Below are 23,578 nucleotides of genomic sequence, written 5' to 3' on the forward strand. Positions count from 1 at the left end.
CATAGTAATTGAGAAAAAAAGGGAAAATGCTGGGATGGAAATGTAAAATATTACAAGAAAAAAAAAACAATGAATAAAAAAAAATTTTTGAAATGCTTTTTTTTTGTCAACGAAAAATCTGAGTGGAATTTCATGAATCTTCACCGAATATCGTAAGTGTGGATTTTTTTTCCATTAAAGTTTTGTAGTAGCTATATGTAAAACAATAAATCTCGGCCACCATATATAATTATCATAATAAAATAGAAATTAAAAAATAAAATAAAATAAAAATTATAATCGACTCAGAACTACAAGTCTTATAAACTCCAAACAAAGAATATCTTAAACAAAATTTCCACCGTCTATTTGACCACTTCTTCTTCTATTACTATAATTTTCATTATCCATCGGTAATTGATGATACCCTATATTATCACTACCATAACTGACAGAGCGTTTACTTCTTCGTCTTCTATGTCGGTGCTCTGGATCACGTAAAATATACCATTGTACAAGTATTGTACCATCAAATACTAATGTGCCAATGGATCCTAATATATAGGGAATTTCTCTGCGAAAATAGTCTGGGTTCGTTCTTGATTCCGGATTTACGATGATTGATGTGGTATAAGACAAATTGGCAAGGACTGCGAATATAAACATAAAAACAGAAAGTCCTTCGACTGATCTTCTTGTATACTATGAAATAAAGGAAAATTTTTTTTTTTTAGAAAAACATCTTATTTACTACATATATATATTATTTATAATTAAAAACATACATTTTTCCATATTTGTGGCATTCTACTAGTCAAATATAATACTGTGCAAATCCAAGCCATAATTCTTCCTATGGACTCATAATTACGTTCAAAAAAAGATTTTATATATCCGCCAAATGACATTTCATCATCATGAATGGTGGAATGATATGGTAGAGATGTGGAAAAAGACGACGATATGGAGGAAGTAGAATGAAATGTGAAGAGAAGTACAGCAAATACCATTGACGATCTAAATATAAAATAAATATAATAATGATTATAACATTCACGTGATCTAAAGTAATAAAATATATATTCAAAAAGCTCTTACAGTCGTTGATGGGAATGATTCTTTCTTGTAGGAAAAGTGTAACTCTTTTTTGCACCTTCTAGTATAGAGTCTTTAAACGACTGAATAGATAGAGGTCTAACCGGTATATCCTCACCAGATTCAGTTATTATTGTTGAAATTCGGAACCATGTATAATAAAAATATTGAAAAAATAGAAAAAGATCTACGGTACAAAAATATGCGGCGAGATATATCTATGAAAAGAGGAATTAATATATGTATGTGTATATACGTACATGTAATTACAATAATAAAATATAAATTTTGTTTACTTGAAATTTTAATTGCTTTGTCAATATCCCTCCCAATAAATTGGTAATATCACCTAGTAGCCAATTTACAAGAAACGGTAAACTAAGTCCTTCTACCGATTTATTTTTATAATTTGTTATAATTTGTCTGGAGGAAAAGGCAAACAATTAGTTTAATCCATAGATCGATTCGAATTAAATAAAAAAAAACAGTGAAACGTACGGAAGTTGAGCGTTCAGCCAACATGCTAGAGTTAAATATCCTGTAAAAATATGTAAGTAAAAAAAAATATTTAGAAACCGAATATCGTACGAAACATATCACAAATAAATCTAATAACTACCCAAAAAAACACTAACTGCTTCCTGGCTGTTATATATGCAAGAACCAAAAATTGTATGTATCCACTGTATATACGCTATTCCGTCAGACGATATTGAATTACAAATGTCGGACATTATATTATTAAATAATTTTTCTCTTAGAAACAATAACTATTTATCGGTATCGTTTTACACAGACTCAAAATAAAGGTAACGTTAAAAAGAAGAGTAAAGGAAGGATGGTGGCCGAGATAAAAAAAATTAAAAAAAAAGTACACGCAGACAGAGGTAAGGTTTAAAAAAAAAAAATTTAATTAAAAAAAGAGAAACCAAAAAAAGAAAAGGGGGGCTAAATGAGGTAGTTATAAAATGTGATAACGATAGCGATGATAAAACTTTTTCCAAAGATAGGGGTCGGAAAAAAAAAATAATAAATATATTGTAAAAAAATTTTTTTTTTATTATTATAATTACTGAGTTTATATGCTCCTTACCAGCTGACCAGTATTTTATCAATATAATTTATGAATATAATGCAATGTTTTAAGAATCTAATTTTTTCGCAACTTGCATTATGACGACGGACGTTTAAAAACAGATACGCAGATTACAGATTATGGTACAACATCACATAGTGATAATAATAGGTTTAAAACTATTGTTTGTCAAATGATCAATTGAGATAATTTGAGATGCATGTTGGTTCTTTACTCATATGACGAACGGAGATAATTAAAAATAATAATCCCATAGTAAACTGTAAAGTTCACATGAGAAAAAATTTGAGATTGAAATCGTGAGGTAACATTGCACAGAACAAGCCACAAATTTTCATTTTCGCTCGAGGCTTTTATTTTTTTTTTTTTAATTTTGAGAATTCCTGCATTATTTAATTCTCATAGATATATTGTGTTTTAAGCAAATAAGAATTTATGAAAACTAAAATAGGATATTTTTAAATCACGAATTTGTTCATTTCGAGAAATCAGTAAGTATTATAACTGACCAAAGAGCAAGAATGACAAACAAAAACTTTCTTCTATCAAGTGACTAGGTTCAATATTTATAATGCGTCAACGCGCCGTTTTATTTACACCACGTGCGTAAAGAATAATGCGCATATATGCAATATAATTACATTTTTAGTCTAGCCTTTTAAGAATCAGCGTCTTCATTTTGATTGGTATTTGATTATTGGATGAATTGATAAAAAAACCCTTGCATGTAGATTTGTTATCGTAATATCTGACAAATCCAGGAATTAAACTAGTTTGATGATATGTTTTTTCAATGGTGAAATATACGTGTAATAAACATTTGTTGAATATCCGAAATCCGAATATTCGAAAGGAGAACACGTGATCAATAATAAAACTTTAGAATTCACGCGTGAAGGGATGGCTCAGCGACAAATTCGGAAGCAATAACACATGAAACAAATATATATATATATATATATATCTGAATAAAATATACAGTATACTGTACCGAAATTTTGTAGATTTCAAAAAACGTGATCCTTATCTCGTAAATAAAGTTTATGTGATTATTGTATTGTAAGATTGTGAGATTGTGTGATAAATACGAGTTAACGAGTTTTTTTTTTTGTTTATATATTATATACAGTATATATATTTATATAGCGCGTACGGCGTTACCCCTGAAGATCTTACAGATCTCATGAAGTGAATGTGATGTCGTTGTTCAATATAAACGATAGCTACAATAAAAATACAATAATAAATATTAGAGCTATTTCACCCAAAAAATGATGATCATTATCAAAAAAGAAGGAAAATAAATTTTAGTATTTATCGCGTAAAATTGTAAAATTGATGTTATAAAAGATAAAGCGAATTAATTGAACACAAGCTCCTAATTATTCCGATATGTAGTTGATAAACGAAACTGATAAAATTACGTGTCAAGCGATCGATAAATTTATTAGACGCATTGTCATTGTTTCACACACGAAGATTTAGCAAGCTGTAATATTATATAATCAGAATTATAATGATTTGGACCTGAGTTCACGCTATCCCTAATAACGATTATGAGTATAATATATATAAATCGACGATGTAACTTCCAAAATCTAAATTATCATATGAACTAATTCAAGTAAAATTCGCGCCTAATGAATAAAAAGAGAATTATAATATGAAACATATCCTCATGTATTTCATTTTTTTATTACCCCACATAATTTTCATTAAATTCCTTTTCTTTCCGGTAGATCTTTAAGTTTTTTTGCCCCACTAATTTATTTTCCAAAAAAATTAAAAAAATCAAAAGATCATTTTCCCTCATTATAAATTACCAATAAAGAATGCTTGTGATTAAAATCACATTTTTTACCTTAATGAGCAATGAGTTCACATATTAAGAAAGATATTGAACAAACAACATACAGTGATGCACGTAATGACTCAAAACTGCGGCAGTGACGTTTGCAAATTTACATTCAAACTGGTTTTGGTTTTACAATGGAAAATGAAATTAATTTCATTTAACATTTTTAGAATCTGGAAAAAAAAAAGAGAAAATTTTTATAAGACTTCGTCATTTTTTTTACTTCTTTAATCTCTTTAAAAAAATATATATATATATCTGATCACCGCAGTAACTTGCAAAATCGAAAAAAATTTAGAAGACTTTCTTTTTATACCCACAATTTATATACCACATACCTTTTTTTTTTTACTTGTAAACCTACACCCTACAAAATGTCATCACAAACCGATACAGTCAACAATAAAACTTCAGTGTCCAATCTAGATAACAAAACTTCCTCATCTAAAGTCCCTTTAAAGGAACCAACACTTAAACTTAATATGGAAGAATACCGTGAAATGAAGAGACTTAAGGCTGTTGGTGACGTGACTGCCATCGAAAATTTAGAAAAGAAGGTTCGTCAACGTATGGAGTTGGAGTTAGCTTCAGGTAAAATTTTATATATAATTTATTTTTTATTTCTTTATTTTATTTTTTAATCAGCAAATTTAACTATAAAATGGAACATTGCCATCAAAAATTCTAGATCCTACAAGAACCGCAACAACTTCTATGAGTAATAAGAAGACAGCTACTTCAAAACAAGTCAAGTCAACAATTACAACAACATCAAGTCCTAGCGGCAATGTTTCCGTCAAAAATGACAAAACCGCTGTAGTAAATCATAAAAGAATAGAAACTAATGTGTCGACTTCTAAAAATGGTAATATGGTAAGTAGCGAGGACAAGAAAGTTTCTGTTAAGAAAACAAAGCCAAATACTACAACGACTTTAAAAAGTACCAGTGAAATTTTGACTATTAACAAAGAAAAACAGAAAGAAAAATCAAAACCTTCCGGATTAACATCTAAAATTAACTATGGACCTAACAAAGAGAAATCTGCCGCCATTCGTCAAGAAAATTTAATATCCTCGACATCAACTTCAAAAGTTACTAAAGGTATTTTGCTTAATAACAAAGGCAGACAAACTAGTGTTAATAAAGATGTGACAGGAAACAAAGTTCCATCAAGCACGAGTGCAAACAAATCAGTACTAAAATTTGAAAAATATGTTGAGCGATGGAAATCATATCGAGAAAGGGATGAGAAATATAAGCCTTTGGAATTATTTTTACCACCAGAAATTTTAAATGATAAAAATAGGATGATCACTATAGAAAAAATTGCGAAAGAATTTGAATTGGAAAGGCTTCGAAAGCTTTTAAAGCAAGATATGGAAAAACCAAACGGTAATAAGAAACTAGCTCAAAAGAGAATTGAAAAATTTAATAATTATGGCAAAACTTACACCCGATTAGAAATCGCTGCTGCTAGGAATGAGGAAGGCCCGAAAACAGATCAGAAAATTCGTGCACATATAGCTTTTCTTAATGAAAAAAATATTATTAATAAAAAAATAACCTCGTTAGATGTTATCGCAGACCCTCATTATTTGAAAAAAGGGTTAGAACAATTTCAAAAATTTTTGCAACATAAAGAAATGGAAAGGAAAAGAAAACTTAAAGGAACATGGGAATTCAATCGCCAAGAAAAATTGGAAGAAGAAAGGAAACGCAAACGCCAACAAACATTGGAAATAGAAAAAAAAAGTGAAAAACTGGGAGGAAAACTTGCAGAGCAAAAACGTCATCATGAAAGTGTAGCAGAAACAAAGAGGCGTCAAGAAATAGAAAGGGAGCGGGCACGCAGAGTCTCCAAAGCGGAAGTTCAACATCGACATAATCGAATGGAAGACTTGCGTTCCAAAAATAGTAATGCTTCAAAGAAAACAATGACAAATAGAAGTGAGGCTACAAAATCAACTTCACTTAAGAAAAGAACATTTGATGAACGTTCAGAAGTTTCACCTTCTTCTCGAGCACAAAAAAGAAGAAATGTTGGGAGTAATGAACTCGATATTTGTAGATTGGATGAAGCAACAGTTAACCGGAATCTGTCCTCGATTATCCATTCAATAGTTCGTCCTGGAAGACGACCAATATATGGGATGATAGACGATCATGATGACGACGCAATGGAGGTGTCTGGATATGAGGTTCTTCGTGAAGAAGCACGCAGCTCCCGTCTTGCGAAGAAAGAAGATGATGATGAAGAACGCGCGGAACAGCAGCGACGCCTTAGAAAGCTTAATAAAAAAAAGGTCCGGGGTTAATGCAGAGATTTAATGCATAATAGTATTTCTTTCACAAACTATTACATAAAACCATTATTATTATTATTATTATTATTCTATATTATATAGAGGTTGAATTTAAAGCAAGTAAAGATTATTATTATTAAACAAGTCAGTAATTAATTTACATATCGCAACAATAATCATATCGAATAAAAAAAAATGTATATATTTGTGGGTTCAATTGTAATATTTGTAAAAAAGTATAAAAGTAGATAATAAACTGAAAGGAAAAAAATAGTAATCCTAGAACATTAGATAGTTAAACATTTTTGTATATAAATAAAATAAAATAAGTGCCATATCTGCCATATCAGATATCTGATATTTTTTTTTTGCTTGATTAAGTCACGTGAATTACTTTAGTGATAAAACTATTGCTGTTTAGTTTTAGTAAGGCTTTCTTAACTATGGCACATGCACATGAAACAAAATCTCCTCCTAAACGTGCTTTTTCTTTACGTGAAGTATTTGGACGTTCACGAACAGACATTTCCCTTGTAGACACTTTAGGTTTAACTTCTCTTAACGTGGAATCCAATGAGATAAATGGTAAAAGTTATCAAAAACAACAGATACCACCTTCCAATAACCCTAAGGGAAGACCTATAGACACTAAGCTTCTTGTACAAGAACTACAAAAACCATATCCTTTACACACGCTCATTAAACTTATCAGAGAATTATGTAACATAGTGACACAATATACTTTTTCAGACATGACTGAAGTCTGGGTTTGTGTTAGAGACCTAGATCTACTTTCCCCTGATATGCCATTTGATGCGAGAAATGTTGCTTTCCAATTCATGATAGCTTGTATTAAAGGTCAACATAGTGATAATTTAGGATTCCTTCGAGTAATATTTTATGATTGTATCAAATCTCATAATGTCAAAGAAGATTTCGAGATTAGGTTATTGGCTTTAAAAGAACTTTGTAAAGATGGTAGAGATATCTCTCCTTTCGAGAAAAATTTAGTAAAATTACTTTCAGAATGGGTTAATGAGACAGTTCAACAATTAGATGTTCAATTAACAAGTGATCATCAAAAGGAACATGCAAAATCTGTACCTCCATCATCATCATCTTCCACAACTTCTTCGCAACAGGATGAATCAAATACTTCTTTTCCAACGTTAACATCATCAAACAGGTCATCAACTTCTGCTACGATAACAGAAGCATCGGATTCTGATACAACTATACAACAAAAAAACTCAGAACCCACAAGGTTACAATCAGTTGTTAATTTATTAATTAATGTAATTAAATTTAATTTTGCTCAATTTGAGGAACCTGATATTTCTCGGCTTATTGAGGATATATCAATTGCATGCAAGAAATCTAAAGATGTTTCAGATATTGAATGTTGTCTGAGATTTTGGGATGTGGTGGTGCGCTTTGGTTATGTTCCATCATCTTCGTTAAAATCATATGTTGATGTATTATGCGATAAACTTAATCAAGAAGGCTCAATTTCACAAACGAGCTGGCATATTATGCGAAATCTTTTAAAAAGTCATTGTGCATACAGTGCAATCAAAATTCTATTTAGTAATTTGGAAAGTGTAGAGCCTTTAACTTCTTCACGGGTCTTACGGGGCTCAGTTCTATTTTTAGCATGGGCGATATGGGGACCGGAAGAGGTTGATTCTCTTTCGCATACTTATTCTACTGTACTTTCTGCGATGAGACATGCAATAAAGAACTACTGTGATGTCAATATACATGGTGAAATTTTAATGCAAATTAGTTATCTTATCTCAAGATATGAAAAAGACATTAAACCATTGGAATGGGAAATCATTATGGACATTTTAGATAATACTAAGCATTATGTGTTAAATAATGGATCTTTAGCAAGAAGAAATACAATAATGAGTGATGATATTATAAAAATTAATTCAGTTGATGATAATGAGTTAACAACAGTGGTTAGTGCTTATAGTAAAATCATATTTCAGATACAGTCTCTTCACATGTCGTCCTCTTTTGAAGGTCCAATTTTACGATTTATTAATCTCATTCAGTCACTAAGGGATTATGTGTCAGAAAGTACCATTTTAATGTTACTTGATTATTATGATTTAGAACATTCTCTTTATCCATCCTCTCCGGATTGGCTTGTATTATTAGTTGATGTGGTAAACACATTTTACATCGCCAAAGTTCCTTCGAAAATTCGCCAACGAGTCCTCTCTATGACTATTGAAATCTATGAAATTACAAAGGATTTTTATCAGGATAAACTTCTTGAGGCGGTTATTTTACCGATGTTTACTGATTTTCCTGAAGATGATGACCCCGAAGTTATAGATAATTTTATGGAATTTTTAATATCTATTCTAAAGGAACTACCAGATCGGTGGTTTACACCTTTACTTAAAATCCTATTACAGTGTACTCCTTGTGTTTGTCAATTAAATCAACCTGATATCACACGACGTTCATCTCATTCTACGAAATGCAAAAGTTCAATTTCAATTAATGGTCTTGTCAACATATTTCAGCATTGTCTATACAAAGCAGATTCACCAGAGCAAAGTATTAAAATCTTCAAAGAAATGATAAATCTCCTTTGTGATTTTTCAACTCCTGTAACTTGTCGTCTTGCTTTGTTACAGCTGCTTGTTCGTATGAGAGCTGATAATGATTACAGGATATATTATACAGAGGACATGGACGTTGTGAGCGGAGCATATGTTTTACATCGGGATAAATCAATCAATGAGTATAATTATCCTTCTACTTCTACAATCTCAGAAAAATCGGTTACCAGTATTGGTTCTACGAGTTCAGGAGTTGAGCGTAAGACTAGTCTTAAAAGAAAGGTTGAGCGAAGAGCTAGCTTGAAAGATGTGGCTTCAATACTTCTTGATCGAAGAGATAACAATAAATCGACTCAACCCCAGGTAGATAATAACAACATTCCCGAGGAAGAAATGGTCACGTCATGCGAACGTCTTTGGCAAATCCCCGAAATTTTACGTATTAAGATCTCAGCTTTACGTCCAAGTCCGTATGTACTTTGTAATAAAGTTAATGCTATTCAGGATGTTCTTCAAGACAATTACAGGTTTAAATCGGATTCAACTAGCAAAGGCACTAAACTGCAACGAGAAACGATTGTCTTACCAATTGATTTATATTTGCAATGTTTAATTGATATCCTTACCAGAGATAAGGATTGGGAGATTTATTCTTACGTCTTGTGTTTTCTTCCAATACAATTAAGCAATAAGCATTTATTTTGTTCATCCTTTGAACAAATCCGTACATTAAGAAATTGTTTATGCGATTGGGTATTGAATAATCGGTTGGCGGAAGGCGTGTCATTACCATCTGATATCAAGAGAGTAGATGTTCATGTTATAGTTTATCAAACTTTAACTATTCTCATAAATTATAATGACCTATTTAATAAAGCACAGCGAGATGAATTAATTTTGGCTTTTCATGTTGGTTTACAGAAATGGGCACATACTGCAAAACCTTGTATTCATGCACTCAATATATGCTTATTCGAATTACCACTTTCATCTACAAAACTTCTTCCGGATACTCTTAATAAGTTATCGCAGATTATAACAACAGCGTCAATGAGTGTACATATTCTTGAATTTCTTTCTGGGTTAGCAAGACTTCCAAATTTATATGTAAATTTTACAGAGGCTGATTACAAGCGTGTATTTGGTATCGCTATGCAATATATACAATACAGCCAAAGCCAGACGGTCTCATCAGCTTCAGCTCCAAACAGTAATAATAGTACTACATCACAACCAAATACTTCATCAAATTCGGGTGTAAATATTTCACAAAGTACCAATGCTTTATCACAATATGAAAGAGTAATGGCATATCATGTGATTTATCTTTGGTTTATGTTATTAAGGCTTCCAGAACGTCGAAAGTATGTGACTTTCATTGTTCACGGTTTATTATTTGCAAATGGATCAAATTCAAAAGTAGATGAACAGACTGAAACGTGTTTCGACATGCTTGCACGTTACTCATTTGCTAATTGTGATCCCAAACCAGAAAAATCTTTTATTAACCAAATTTTATTAGAACAAGGAAAGGATAAAGTCATTTCACGTACCTGGGTTCAAGGAAACGCATTACTAACTATGCGTACAATGAAGTCGTTTGGATGGGCAGAAATTATAATTCGTCGACCATCCGGTACTGCATCCTTTTTATGTAAAGTTGAAAATCGAAACAAAATGGAAGATACAGATTTCATAACTTTACCTGCAACTTTAATCTCCCATTATAATCCTGATTTCCAATATATTATTAACCTTCCTCAAAGCGCAATTGACTTTAAATCTAAACAGTCGGACGTTACTGTTAATGATTCTATACAAGGAAAAACGAATAATCGTACAATTATCGAAAACACAAATCTTCTTATAGAACCGCAAGAAACTGAAAAGAATGAAAATTCTATTGTTATTGAATCGGATAATTTACCAGTGGATATTTCAGCACATCTTGCCTCTTCACATTTAAATTTAGAGATCAGTTCTTATACTGAAACTTTAGAAAAAGATATTGGAATTTCTACTTCGCAAACAGAACTCTCACCGAATCCCGAGAATATCTATAGCGAAAACCAGGATAATAATTTAAAGGATCATACAAATATGTCAAATTTTTCGGAAAAAGAGCAACATGTTGTTAATGAAGTATTTACAGATCCTGCTAGTTTGATTGCTGATAAGAACATATATCGCAAGGATGATCCTCATATTGATCCCAGTTTTTTATTTTTACAATTTTCTCCTTATCCTGATTTTATTTCTAAGGATGCTCCTCGACCTTTACCAGATGATGAATCAACAAATCGTGCGTTAACAGTATTAGATCATACACCAGTTGTAGATTTTCACAAAATTGGTGTATTATATGTTGGAAAGAATCAGACTAAAGAAATCGAAATTCTTTCTAATATTCATGGATCACAAGATTACATAGAATTCCTGAATAAACTGGGGAGCTTGGTTCGATTAAAAAATTGTAAAAAAATATATACAGGAGGTCTGGATACGGAGTATGATACAGATGGAGAGTATACTTATTATTGGAAAGATGATATTACGCAAGTAATTTTTCATTGTGCTACTTTAATGCCAACGAATTTGGCACACGATCCTCAATGTGCTGGAAAGAAACGACACATTGGTAATGATTTTGTTACAATAGTATTTAATGATTCGGATCAAGAATATGAATTTGATACATTACCAAGTCATTTTAATTTTATCAATATTGTGATCTCTCCTTATTCTCATCAATACTCTTCACAATCCTCCATTTCAACTTTACAATCATCAAGAACAGATGATACTAATAAAAATTATAATAAGAATTCATATTTCAAAGTTACAATGCAGCGTCGCTCAGATATGCCAGAAATTGGGCCAATAGAATTTAAAATGGTGTCAGCATCAGCTTTACCAGCATTTGTTCGCCAAATAGCATTACACGCAAACATATTTGCTCAAGTGTTTTTACAAAGCGGAGGTAATAGAAACACAGAATATGTATCGAATTGGAAAGATCGTTTAAGACAAATTAAACGTGTAAAGGAACGAATTCTTTCAGCAAGTACTGGAAGTAATAATATAACATATGATAATCACATTGATATTATGGGATTGGAACCCGTTATTGACTTTACTCGATATACTTAGAAACTAATTGTATATAGATTTAACGTATTAATGTAATCATAAGTATTCATAATTCTATCGTTTATAATTTAGACATCTATTTATAGAAGTTTTGAATAAACTGCTCGATGTGCATATCATAAGCAAACAAATTTTATAAAAATGACCAACATAGTGCATCTTACTATAAAATACGGCGACTTAATTTTATATTTACGCGAGATAAATCATCTGTGCTACAAAATCTGAGCACATTTCGTGACGTCCAAAACCATTATTTTTAAATTCCTATTTTTTATCTAGGAAAAGAATCCTAGCTACCCAAAACCCAATTTAGCATATACTTGTAATTGACTTATATGGGAGGTTATAAAGACAATAGAGAGAATAGACAATAACTTGTTTGATAATCCGTTAATAATAATGACTGAAGATTTTTAGAACAATTGACAATTCAGTTAATTTGATATTCAAGAGAATAAACAAGAATTTCATACGGAAAGTTTTATCCAAGCACATAAAACCAGCATGGAAAAAAACTTGAAAAATCCGGTCTGGAAATTAATTTTCATCTATTATATTCCAGAAATCTGCTGCATCCATGACCAGAAAAATTATGGAATTATAAATTTTACCCTACAGTACTCCGGATTGGTTGATGCTATACCCGGTGTACGAAATTTTTTACAAGGATTTTAAAAACTTGTAGTATATTTAAAAAATTATTTACATATAAAATTAGAATGTTTAAATAAGAAAATGGAGATTGTTTTCAGAAAAAAGGAGGATATTATGTATAAGGGTATTGGGACCTACCTACTTATAGAGGTCACTGTAATATTATATTATGACTCTTGTTAGAATCCCAAAACTCTAAAAATAGGAAAATAGGTTAGAATCTTAGATATCTTTAAAACAAATCATAATTACACTTCTTTTAAAAAGTTAAAAATTAGATTTATGCAATTTTTCAGCATTTAATAATCCAATTTCAATAAACTTTTTTATTTTATAACTCTCATTAAACTTTACAATTAAAAAAAAATTTATCAAAATTGGACTACCAGATGCCAAGAAATTTGCAAAAAACAACTTTTAGAGTTTTAGCAAAAAATGATGATTGGTTAGAAGTCCATTATAACTTATATATTAAATGTTTGGAATTCTAATAGGTTGCCATAAAGTTATAAAAAATATTTTGCAAATTATTATTAAAAATAGTTAATTTGCAATTTGTAAGAAATGAAAAGAATTTTTATTAAATTTACTAATAATCAGTAAAACATTTTACATATTAATTTTTATATATATTTAATTTGTAATTAAATGAAACAATCTTTAGCAAAATTCCAGACATCTTTAAAATAAGTTATAAATCCTATTTTTTAATAATTTAAAAAGTTATTTTTTATGTATATCTTAGCATCTAATAAAGTTAACCCCTTTATAGGCATTTCCTATATAAGAACTCTTCTTTTTAACTGAAGGTATACATTTTTTAGTTCCAATTTTTTTATATATAAAATATGTCTTCTATAATCACTTTATTAATTATAAGTATAATCACACTGTAGTATACAAAATTTGATAGAAAATTAATTAGTAAAAAGTAATAAGTATCCTAGTATTTTAGATATATAGAAGAGTTCATAATTAAGTTTAAGAGTGAACTTTTAGTAAGTCATGTAATAATAATTTAGAAAAATAGAAGAATTCTCTGAATTCTTTATAAAAGAAAAAGGAAAATCCAGAATTTTAATTTAATAGTTAATACTTAAATATTATTTTATCTAAAAATTATTGAATTTTATTTTTATGAATAAAAACATGAATTAATTAAAAACAAATTATCATATTTTTAATTAATATGACAATTTTATTTTATTTTACTTCAAATTATATATATTTCTGAAAATTGATCAATAAATCATGAATTTAGGTAAGAAAATATTTATTTTATTAATATATTTGAATATAAATATAGAAATGAGTGTACCTTTTGAGATGTAGTCATAATAATGATGATATTAACATGAAAAGAAATAAGAAATGTGGAAATTAACTTATATTTTGATTGTTTAATATTATGAAATGTGGAAATTGTATTTTATTTATATATTATTTAATTATATTAAACTAAACTAGAAATGTAATTTTTATACTCTACTATATCTTTTAAGGGGTAGTTAATATATTGTGAAGTAATGCTTATAGCAGGGGACTAGGGTATCCTTTAATACCAATTGTCAATTCTGTATTATAATAAATATATAAAATTCCTCCTGTATAAGTATATAAATCATATAATTTAATGAAATAGTATATGTAGTTTACATTTCAGTTGTGTCTAATTTTAAAAATTTTTAAAAATATGTAGTTTACATTCTGAATTTGATAGTAGAAAAACTTTTTATTTTCAAAAATTTCTATAATATCTTTAACAGATAAATAATTTTAAGCATATTTTACATTATAAAATGTTTTTGCAAATATTTTATATATATAATTATATTTATTATATATAAATTAATTTTAATTTTAAATTAATATCATATAGATTTATATGTATTTTATAAATGCACACCCTTTTTAAATGCACTCTTATACCTGGTTCCAAGGGAGGTGTATTTATAAAGAGTTGACTGTATATTTATTATTAATTATTCTTTGAAGTTGTGCTTTAATATTATATGGCATTTACATATTAACCTACTGAAACAATTGTAATAAATGGCATTCCTTTAAATTAACTGGAATTATATAATAAAATTTAATAGCAGGGCATGGGTTTGATTTCTTATTTATAACTTCTTTAATAATAGCATTTTCACACTTATGCAAAAATGCTTTAAATATAATTATTAATTAATAGTTAAATTTTTAAAGTATTATTAATTGCACTCATCAGATTGTACATTATTAGGTTGTACAATAAAACATTTATCTATTGTATTGTTTTTATCATTTTATAATTTAAATATTATATCAATTATTCTGTTTTAAATTTATATTTAGAAAAATTAAAATTTACTTCAAAATCATTATTATGAGAATGATAAGAATTTTCATTAAATATAGTTTCTAACAATTCTAAATCAATATTATTTGGAATTGTCAAAAACTGATGATTTTTGTCTCCAGCTTTCCAATTTTCGCATTCAATAAACTTCTTCTTTGATAATATCAACCCATTACCTGTAAATAGTAAATTAACAAAAGAATCAATAAAAATAAATATAAAAAAAAAATATAAAAAAATAAATATAAAAATAAGAACCTGTATGAGTTCTCCTAAAATTGGTTTAATGTTACATCATTTTCCATTTTTGTTAAATGGTTACCATTTATATTCATGCACTAAACTTTATTATGGCCGTTCTCAAGTGTCTCCCTCAATAAGTTAATCATTGACTAAAAAGGCAAAGTGTGAAGATCATTTAAGTTAAAAAAACCTGGAGCTATAAACCATCTTTTTTTTCATAGAGCTACCAAAAATAGAAAATAATGGAATATAAAAAGAGGTTGCTCATGCGCCTTACTTCCTTCACTTTCCATTTTACACTATGGATCTTCAGTACCGACAAAAATCAATAATTATATTACTTTTTATATTAGAAGCTATTATAAAAAATAAAAATATACAAATGCAAAGATCTGATCATCTTTTAACTGTCCTTACCATAACAAATATAATTTTATCAACAGTTTATTTTCCATCCAGTATAAGATTGCAACATCAGCCAAGACCTAAAACTAAAGGGTTCTGGACAGATGTTTTCCCATACTTAGTAGATGGAGAAGGTTATAATTCTTTTAAGCATTACTTTCGTATAACTCTTACTACTTTTTGTGCTATTGTAACTCAATTAGAAACCCACCAAGCTTTTACTTTAGATGTCTCTAATGCAACACCTCCGTATTTGAAAGCAAATTGCCATTCAGATAATTAATGGCAATTAAGCAAATTGGATTTGGAACAAGAAATGTTGTTAGAATAAACACTTGGAATAAATTAAGGATCTGTAAGTAATTTTACTGATCGATTTTTAGAAGCACTATTAGATTTAGAATAAGGACGAATTGCATGGCCATGAGAATCACATTTAGCAATAGTAATATCCGTGAAAATCATATTTATATATATCCTATCACATGATTTTACGATTATGTAAATTTTTAATTTTATAAATTTTATTAATTTTGCCAATTTTTACTCTAATTTCCTTATTTATACTTTTACCTAACCCATAAACCAAATATCCTGATTTCTGCCCCTCAAGAATTTGAATATGAGGAAACTGGTCTAGGGCATCGCAAACTGCCTAATGTTATTGGTGCAATGGATAGAGTACATATACCTATTCATGAACCTTCTGAGAATGGTGCCTGTTATGTTAATCGCAAAAGTTTTCACTCTATCAACCTTCTTGGAGTTGTTGATCATCAGGGACGCTTTACTTATATACATGCTGGTGAAGCAGGTTAGTAGACATTTATTATTATTTATTTATTTATTTTTATTTATTTTAATAATTAATTTATTATTATTTACTATTATCATAAAAAGTGTACATGATGCCAGAGTGTTTTATCGTTCTTCACTTTATCATGAAATTTTGTTGCATCCCGAACAATGAGTTCCAGGTGGTTTTTACATTATTGCAGATGCAGCATATCCTCTCCGTACATATTTAATGAAAGCATTTCCTAATTATTATATGCTATCTGCTCAAGAACGTCACTTTAATAAAGTTCTTTAATCTTTCTTTAATGCGAATGGTTGTTGAGCAGGCATTTGGACATTTAAAGGAACGATGGAGAATTTTATTGAAAGAAATTTATTGTACAAATATAGAACGGATTGTTAAAATAATACATGCATGCTGTATTTTACATAATATTTGTATTGATATGGGAGATTTATTATCTTCAGAAAATGTTAATAGAGAAATGGATGATGATATAAATAGTAATAATGAGTATGAAGCAGAAAATGAAGAAATCGAAGAGATGGCGGGTACTCAGAAGAGAGAATATTTAGCAGATCTTATAATTAATTAATCATTATTAAACCTTACAAAGCTTCATTAATTACAATAAAATTATTTGCATATACATTATTAACTGCTCATAATTAAAATTTCATTAGAAACATTTTAAATAGTTCCATTTGTTCATTATGCTGCTTTTGCTGAACTTCAGAAGCATGAATATATTGTTCTTTCATAATTTCAGCGATAGTATCAGTCTGTTCTTTAATAAGAGTTCGAATCTCTTCTATATTTGTTTTTTTTTCTTCAGAACGTGCTTTTTTTTGTTGTCTAAAGTCATTCTATATGATATGAATAATGGTTTGATTAGATATTAGAAAAAAAATAAAAAAATAAATATTAAAACGTCATTGACCTCTTTGACTTGTTCTTCAGCATTCTCTTGTTCTTTACGCTTAATCCCATAAATTGAGTCACTTGTAATTGGTGCAACTATACTCAGATCTTTTCTTAAAAAGCTATCCATATCCTTAAAAAACTCCCAGTCATTTTGAATAGCTTCGCCACCAGTGCTTTCAATTTTATTGGAATTTTTGGAGAAGTGCATCCCACTTCTGTTGAACTGATGTCTTTGTACGTTCCTTTAAAGTTGGATTTGCCATATCTGACTTTTGGATGTTAGTAATAATTTATCCCAGATTCGGCCCTTTTCTCTTGGATCTTTGACTTGTTGCAATGCTTGCCATTGCATTCTAACTTCTTCAATAAGCATTCGAGTTTCTGATGTTGTCCATCTGTTTGTTGATTGAAGTTAATAAATGTAGAAGTTGATTGGATAGGACTTTGATTATTTATGGCTACAGAATTAAAAGGTGATTGATTTTCTTGATTATGAGTTACATGATGAGTAATAAGAGAAGGTTGAGAAGGTTGCAAGGTTATCTATAAAAAGAATTTCAAGTTTATTATCTTTCATATAGTATAATTATAAAAGAATAAATATTTACCGGATATCTTGTTGTATCATTTAAAGGGTCCATATATACTGGATATCTTATTTCATTTGGCGTCAAAGGATCTATATGATTTATTGTTTCATTTTCAGCAAAAGGTCGTGTAGTGGAATTTTGATGTTGTTGTAAGGATAAATTATTCATTATGTTGTTAAAAGGAGAGAAATGAGTGGTTGGAACAAAATTTTTAAAAGTTGTTTTAGTTCTCTTTTTGGATGCATAATAAAACTCAATAAAAAAAGTAAGAGATTGTTCAAGTGTCGATCACCATGTTTATTCCAATTTATTTCAATTGACCGTGATACTTGAGCATCACTTCAATCACTGGCCAATCACATTGAGGGAGGCGCTTGAGAACGGCCTATGTGTAGTTTTTTTTGTGAAACTCTTCATTTGCATTAAACATATTTTCAAAAAGAGATCTACAGATGTGTGGCCAATATCTAATTCTTTAGATGCATATTGACATACTTTTAAGCTACGTTGTTCTTTAATTACTGCGACATTTGGAAAAAAGTCTCAATTTTTTACTGTGCGAATTGTTCTGTTTCTTCCATATGAGTATTGGATATTGGTTAACGCAAATACTTTTCACGCTTCATCTTCATTCCATCCTGATACATTATAAATGTTCGCAAAACCAGTCTCGGACGTATTAGGATATTCCTGAAATTCTAAGTAATAAGAAGATGTTAAATTCTTTCCAAATTTAGCAATATTTTGAACAGGCCACTATTAAAACAACATAAATTAATAGTACAAAAATATATCAATGATAACGAAAATAAATACTAATTTTAGTATTAATAAACGTTTTTTGTCCTATTTTAGTATATATATAAACAAATATATCAAGGATAAATGCTATAATTGGAAATATCGGTATTTGCCGACACTAATGACTACAAATATCTATTACACCTTTTCTAACACTTCTTCAACAAGCTCTTCGTTGATTATTACAGGATCTTCTGCCATTTTAGATTTATGTTTTACAAGTCTTTCAGACGTTGTTTCTTTATAAAAAAAAAAATTATTTTTTATTAAAATTGATTGGCGATTGGTCATTTCTTTGAATTATAATTACACAAATGATCAAGTCATGTGGTATTTAGTGGTAAGGTTGTACTTGTACGAATCAAATAATCATTCGTTTATCATTTTACAAAAATAAAGTTTTTGTGATGTAAAAGATTGCAGATTGCAGTTTTATTTATGCTTTTTTAATTCTAAATTATACAATTCTAAAAGGTTTTAATAATTAAGATTACAATATTGCATATTTATCATGTGTTTCCTGAATAATAATTATTAAACAATACAGACATACAGTATATTCGAATTATATTGTAATCGATCAGCTTCTTCTTGTATATTGCAAATTATAATGTCTTTTTAAGCAATGAAGTGATTGAATTATTTATTCTTTCTCAACTTCTTACTCAACTTCTTATTCAACTTCTTTCTTGCTTTTTCTTCTTTTGAAGCCATAATATTAGCCTTAGCCTCCAAAAGCATCTTCTCAAACCCTATCTCCTCCATGTGATTTTTGAATTCTTCATCCAAACGACGTTCTTCTTCATTTACGGGTACCCTCTCATGAGTGTCTTCGATGACATAACACAACTTATCCGGATGTATTAGATAATTCTTGACTCCTTCTTCCAAGTCGGATCCCATATATATCAAACTATTCTCCATGTCATTCCACATATGCAAACATTTATCTTCATTTAAAAACCACATTACATATTCAGAACGGTCTAGATATAAAGGAAAAATTTCAGCGATTCCAAAGGTTTTAGCAAGACGTTCTCTAAAACTCGCATTAAGAAACCGCTGATTCTTTCGTTCCGTGAAGGCGTGAAGTTCATCCTTCAGTTGATCAAGAAGGTGACACGGGACATCTTGCAATTTAGGCAGGGATACTTCGCCGTTCCATCTGCTACGTCTATTGTGAGAGTCCGAATTGGAGTGTTGGGCCTTACTTGACTCAAGTGAGTCCATGCGTTCATTTCTGAACAATTGGCATGGTCCCAACGCTCTCGCCTTGCCATCACTTCCAGATCCTGATTTCGTGGAAGGATATGTAAAGGGAAATTGGCCAGATCGGTACTCTGCCGAGACTTGACCATGTGTTTTCTGGGATTGCGTCTTCCCGCTATTGATGCTCCGAATGATACTGCGATTATCTGTTTGTGATTGACTTTCCAAGAGACATTTACAGATGTCGGGCACATCTCCCCCTGGTTTATAGGTTGTAGGATGTTTATCCAATTTGTGATCTGGTTTAGGTGTTTGCGTAAAAACACCTTTGGCTTCATAAACTTTTTCGTTCTGCGCTTCCTTGTCTTCCTTTTGCTTGGAAGAGAATTCTTCGTAGATAGATAAAGTAAAAAGTCCCACACCGTAGTTAATGTTATCATCATAGACCCGAGTGTTCTTATCACTGAAATCGGGATTTGATTGCGATCTACGGAGTAGATTGCGTTGTTGATTCTGATGTAGATCATCAAAGAGTATAAACGTTAATGCATGACTTTTTATAAGAAATAAACCCTTTGAGAAGTACCTGAAATGAAGAAAAAACGTATTGTAGAGATGCAGTTCTCCGCAATTTTGAGCCATTAAAAATATTTCTCTGCAAATCTAAAAAAAAATAATATTTGTAAAGAAGCTTTTATTCATAAATTAGTAAACAAAAAAAAAGCTCTAAGACTTACTTCGTTCACCATCCATCTCTGTTTGAGACGAGGGTAGGGCATTGCAAGTGGGAAAAGTAGAGTTACTCATATTGATCATATAAGTATTTAAAAATTTTTTTATTAATCACTTAATCACTCGATCACTTAAAAAAATATAATTAATCAGTTTCAAAAAGAAATGATTAATATGAAAAATTCTCATGAGAAAAACCGTTGATCTATATAGTCATCTATATATGGGGTCGTGTCACTATGTGATCATTGAAATGTGTACCAGGTTAATGGCGCAGGCGCAGCGCCACAGCTCTGCTCTGTGTTTTGATGCGATATAAATAAATATTTTTTTCTCGCGTCAATATTTTTTGGAAACCTTGGAAACTTATATTATATAATATATTATATGAATACTGTCTTTTCCTTTTTTTATTATTTTTATCACATATATTATAAACAATAAATTATTAATATTTTACGTTTCTTTGAAATTTTTTTTTAGTATTTATACAGTATTTTTTTTTTTTTTTTTTATGGTCGGACAAAGTAAAAATAAATCCTAATACGCATTATCATACTTTTAAAGTTTTATATATATTAATTTTATATATTTTGACGTTTTTTGTATAAATAGCACAAACTTGTATATTTTTAGTTAGGTATATGTTACTTTAATAATTATAAAGTCTGTATTGTTTACAGTATTATCAATAAAAATATAATAAAACTATTTAAAACTTAAAAAATTTATTTTATTCCTATTAAGTCTTTCGCGAAAAAATTCAAAATGTTACACATGATTAACCAATCAAAATTTAGACACCACACTATATATCACGTGCCCGAACTTTTTTGTTGGTTACGCTGGAGACATTATACTCCCTATCCTTTCTCACGCGCTCTCTCACAAGTAGAAGTAGAACGACCTAGCCAAATTGATAGAGTTTCAAGACTTATTTACATTTGTTTATATTATATATAATTACTAAATTTATAATTACAATTGTTTTACTATACGAAAAAAAACCAATTACACGTAGTCAACAAATATGAAAATACTATATAATATTTTGATCGTTATGATAAAATTATTAATTTTAGCCTCGAAAACATAAACTGAAAAATGGAGTATAATGTTTGTGACACAGTTCCAATATTATATCACGTGACATGTGGCTGTGGCGCTGCGCCTGCGCCATTTACCCTTCCTTCACTGAGAAATTCATATTCGATGACGAACATCCGGAAAAAATAATGCGCAATACGCCAATACCTTGGTGATGATATTTTTGGTATATATATATTTTTTCGGTTATGCTGTGCATTTGCAATGAAATGACATCTTGGTTTACAAATTTTTTCGCCAGGATTCCCAAGGACCTTATTAAAATCAAGAAGGGCAAACAACATAAATTTTCGACGGAACTTTATTATTTCTGATACTGCATGTGTATAAGTACGCCTAGTGGCCATTTTTATTTTACCCAGGATAATCGATGATTGAGACAAATGAAACCAGATGTTAGTGTTGGGGGTAGTTTAGACTAACGAAAAAATGGCGTGCATCAGTATAGAAACACCATTTCAATCTACATAGGCAAGAATTATATTTGTTTGCATGCTCAATTGCTCATGATTTCTAGTATGTATACAATGTGATATCAGAGATATTTTTATTCAATTTTTTGTGTAATTCTGGATAGTAGAAAAAAAAATAATAGTGAGCATATAAAATTTTGAGTTTATTAAATGAGACGATGATGATTTGGAATGACTATGTTTGGACCTGATCGTATAAGAACGATACTTTTGCTTCTTAACTAGATCAAAATATGCATGATTATGTATGACAAAGATGTTCTTTTCTTGACCTGCAAAAAAACATTAACGTGTTGTTATTTTTCTTATTTTCATAATTTTTCATTATCATTAATGATTAATTTTTTTTTTATTTTAATATTTAGTTTTATGCTAGTATTTATTACCTAATTAATGTATTTCTCTTAAATGTAATCTATTTATCGGCTATCTTTTGTAAATAAAATAAAATTATTTTAATTTTATCAATATTGTAGAAATAAAAAAGTATTGACCATGCTCGCAACTCGCAAAAGACAGATTGCACGCTATTTTTGTTAAATATAAATAAAAAATAAAATATTTCTTTTTTGTTTATCACATATCGCGTTTCAGTTCAAGAAAGGAACATTTTTGTCATACATAATCATGCATATTTTGACTGGGTCAAGAAAGTAATACGAGAAGGGTCAAGAAGGTAAATTTTGCCTACCAGATGTACAACAAGATGTGGAAGATAACTTCCATTTTGGAATATAACCGGAACGGATAACCCATTTAGAATTTTTGCCGAACTTGATGACTCAACACACGGGCTTAAGTTTAACCGAGATTGTAGAACTAATTCGTGGAAATATACTCATCTTTTGTTACTTCTACCACACCGAGGGTCGCGACAAATATTTCCAAAGGACTACTGCTGAACATGTAGATGCGAGCTGGATTATAGATATAGATTTTACTTTTTTTCTATTTTTGTTTCTTTTCATTATTTCTTTATATAATTATATTGAATAGAGCTTATATGTTGGTATGTGTTAATAGCCGGGGACTACTTAGACTTTTAGCGCAACAGCTTTCTTTGCGTTTTCCCACTGTCCGTCCTATAGAAGATATGTATTTTTTGGCGGTTAATACGTGCTTACAATATAATGGGGCTACTTCCAACCTTACCACCTACCAGCATAATAAATTAACGGACGTCCAAACAGCTTATCGGCCTGTTTCGTTTTTGAATATGTTGTGCGAACGGATCCT

General features: G+C 29.6%; 6 protein-coding genes across 6 annotated transcripts; 2 read left to right on the plus strand and 4 right to left on the minus strand.

Moving 5' to 3' along the window:
• Positions 1–324: 324 nt before the first annotated feature.
• OCT59_012176 (uncharacterized protein) lies at positions 325–1,808 on the minus strand (the record flags this gene model as incomplete). Its single annotated transcript, XM_025321827.2, has 6 exons — positions 325–681; positions 765–996; positions 1,078–1,292; positions 1,371–1,497; positions 1,573–1,612; positions 1,694–1,808. 6 exons carry the CDS (start codon positions 1,806–1,808, stop codon positions 325–327), a joined length of 1,086 nt encoding a protein of 361 aa, XP_025167882.1.
• Positions 1,809–4,204: 2,396 nt separating this feature from the next.
• Positions 4,205–6,686, plus strand: OCT59_012177 (uncharacterized protein). Its single transcript, XM_025321826.2, has 2 exons — positions 4,205–4,616; positions 4,714–6,686. The coding sequence occupies exons 1-2, from the start codon at positions 4,400–4,402 to the stop codon at positions 6,339–6,341; spliced, it is 1,845 nt and encodes a 614-aa protein (XP_025167881.1). The 5' UTR covers positions 4,205–4,399; the 3' UTR covers positions 6,342–6,686.
• Positions 6,687–6,772: 86 nt separating this feature from the next.
• On the plus strand, positions 6,773–12,195 carry OCT59_012178 (uncharacterized protein; the record flags this gene model as incomplete). The annotated part of the gene is made up of 1 exon (XM_025321825.2): positions 6,773–12,195. The coding sequence occupies one exon, from the start codon at positions 6,773–6,775 to the stop codon at positions 12,059–12,061; it is 5,289 nt and encodes a 1,762-aa protein (XP_025167880.1). The 3' UTR covers positions 12,062–12,195.
• Positions 12,196–17,174: 4,979 nt separating this feature from the next.
• Positions 17,175–17,638, minus strand: OCT59_012179 (uncharacterized protein; the record flags this gene model as incomplete). The annotated part of the gene is made up of 2 exons (XM_025311836.1): positions 17,175–17,372; positions 17,447–17,638. 2 exons carry the CDS (start codon positions 17,636–17,638, stop codon positions 17,175–17,177), a joined length of 390 nt encoding a protein of 129 aa, XP_025167877.1.
• Positions 17,639–17,709: 71 nt separating this feature from the next.
• On the minus strand, positions 17,710–18,188 carry OCT59_012180 (uncharacterized protein; the record flags this gene model as incomplete). Its single annotated transcript, XM_066134300.1, has 2 exons — positions 17,710–17,973; positions 18,039–18,188. The coding sequence occupies 2 exons, from the start codon at positions 18,186–18,188 to the stop codon at positions 17,710–17,712; spliced, it is 414 nt and encodes a 137-aa protein (XP_065989579.1).
• A 1,035-nt stretch (positions 18,189–19,223) lies between these two features.
• OCT59_012181 (uncharacterized protein) lies at positions 19,224–20,938 on the minus strand. The gene is made up of 3 exons (XM_025321824.2): positions 20,768–20,938; positions 20,617–20,693; positions 19,224–20,543 (listed from the first exon to the last, which is right to left on the minus strand). Exons 1-3 carry the CDS (start codon positions 20,844–20,846, stop codon positions 19,461–19,463), a joined length of 1,239 nt encoding a protein of 412 aa, XP_025167876.1. The 5' UTR covers positions 20,847–20,938; the 3' UTR covers positions 19,224–19,460.
• Between the last annotated feature and the right edge of the window lie 2,640 nt (positions 20,939–23,578).

This window comes from Rhizophagus irregularis, chromosome 2, assembly GCF_026210795.1.
Source record: "Rhizophagus irregularis chromosome 2, complete sequence".
NCBI lineage: Eukaryota > Fungi > Glomeromycota > Glomeromycetes > Glomerales > Glomeraceae > Rhizophagus > Rhizophagus irregularis.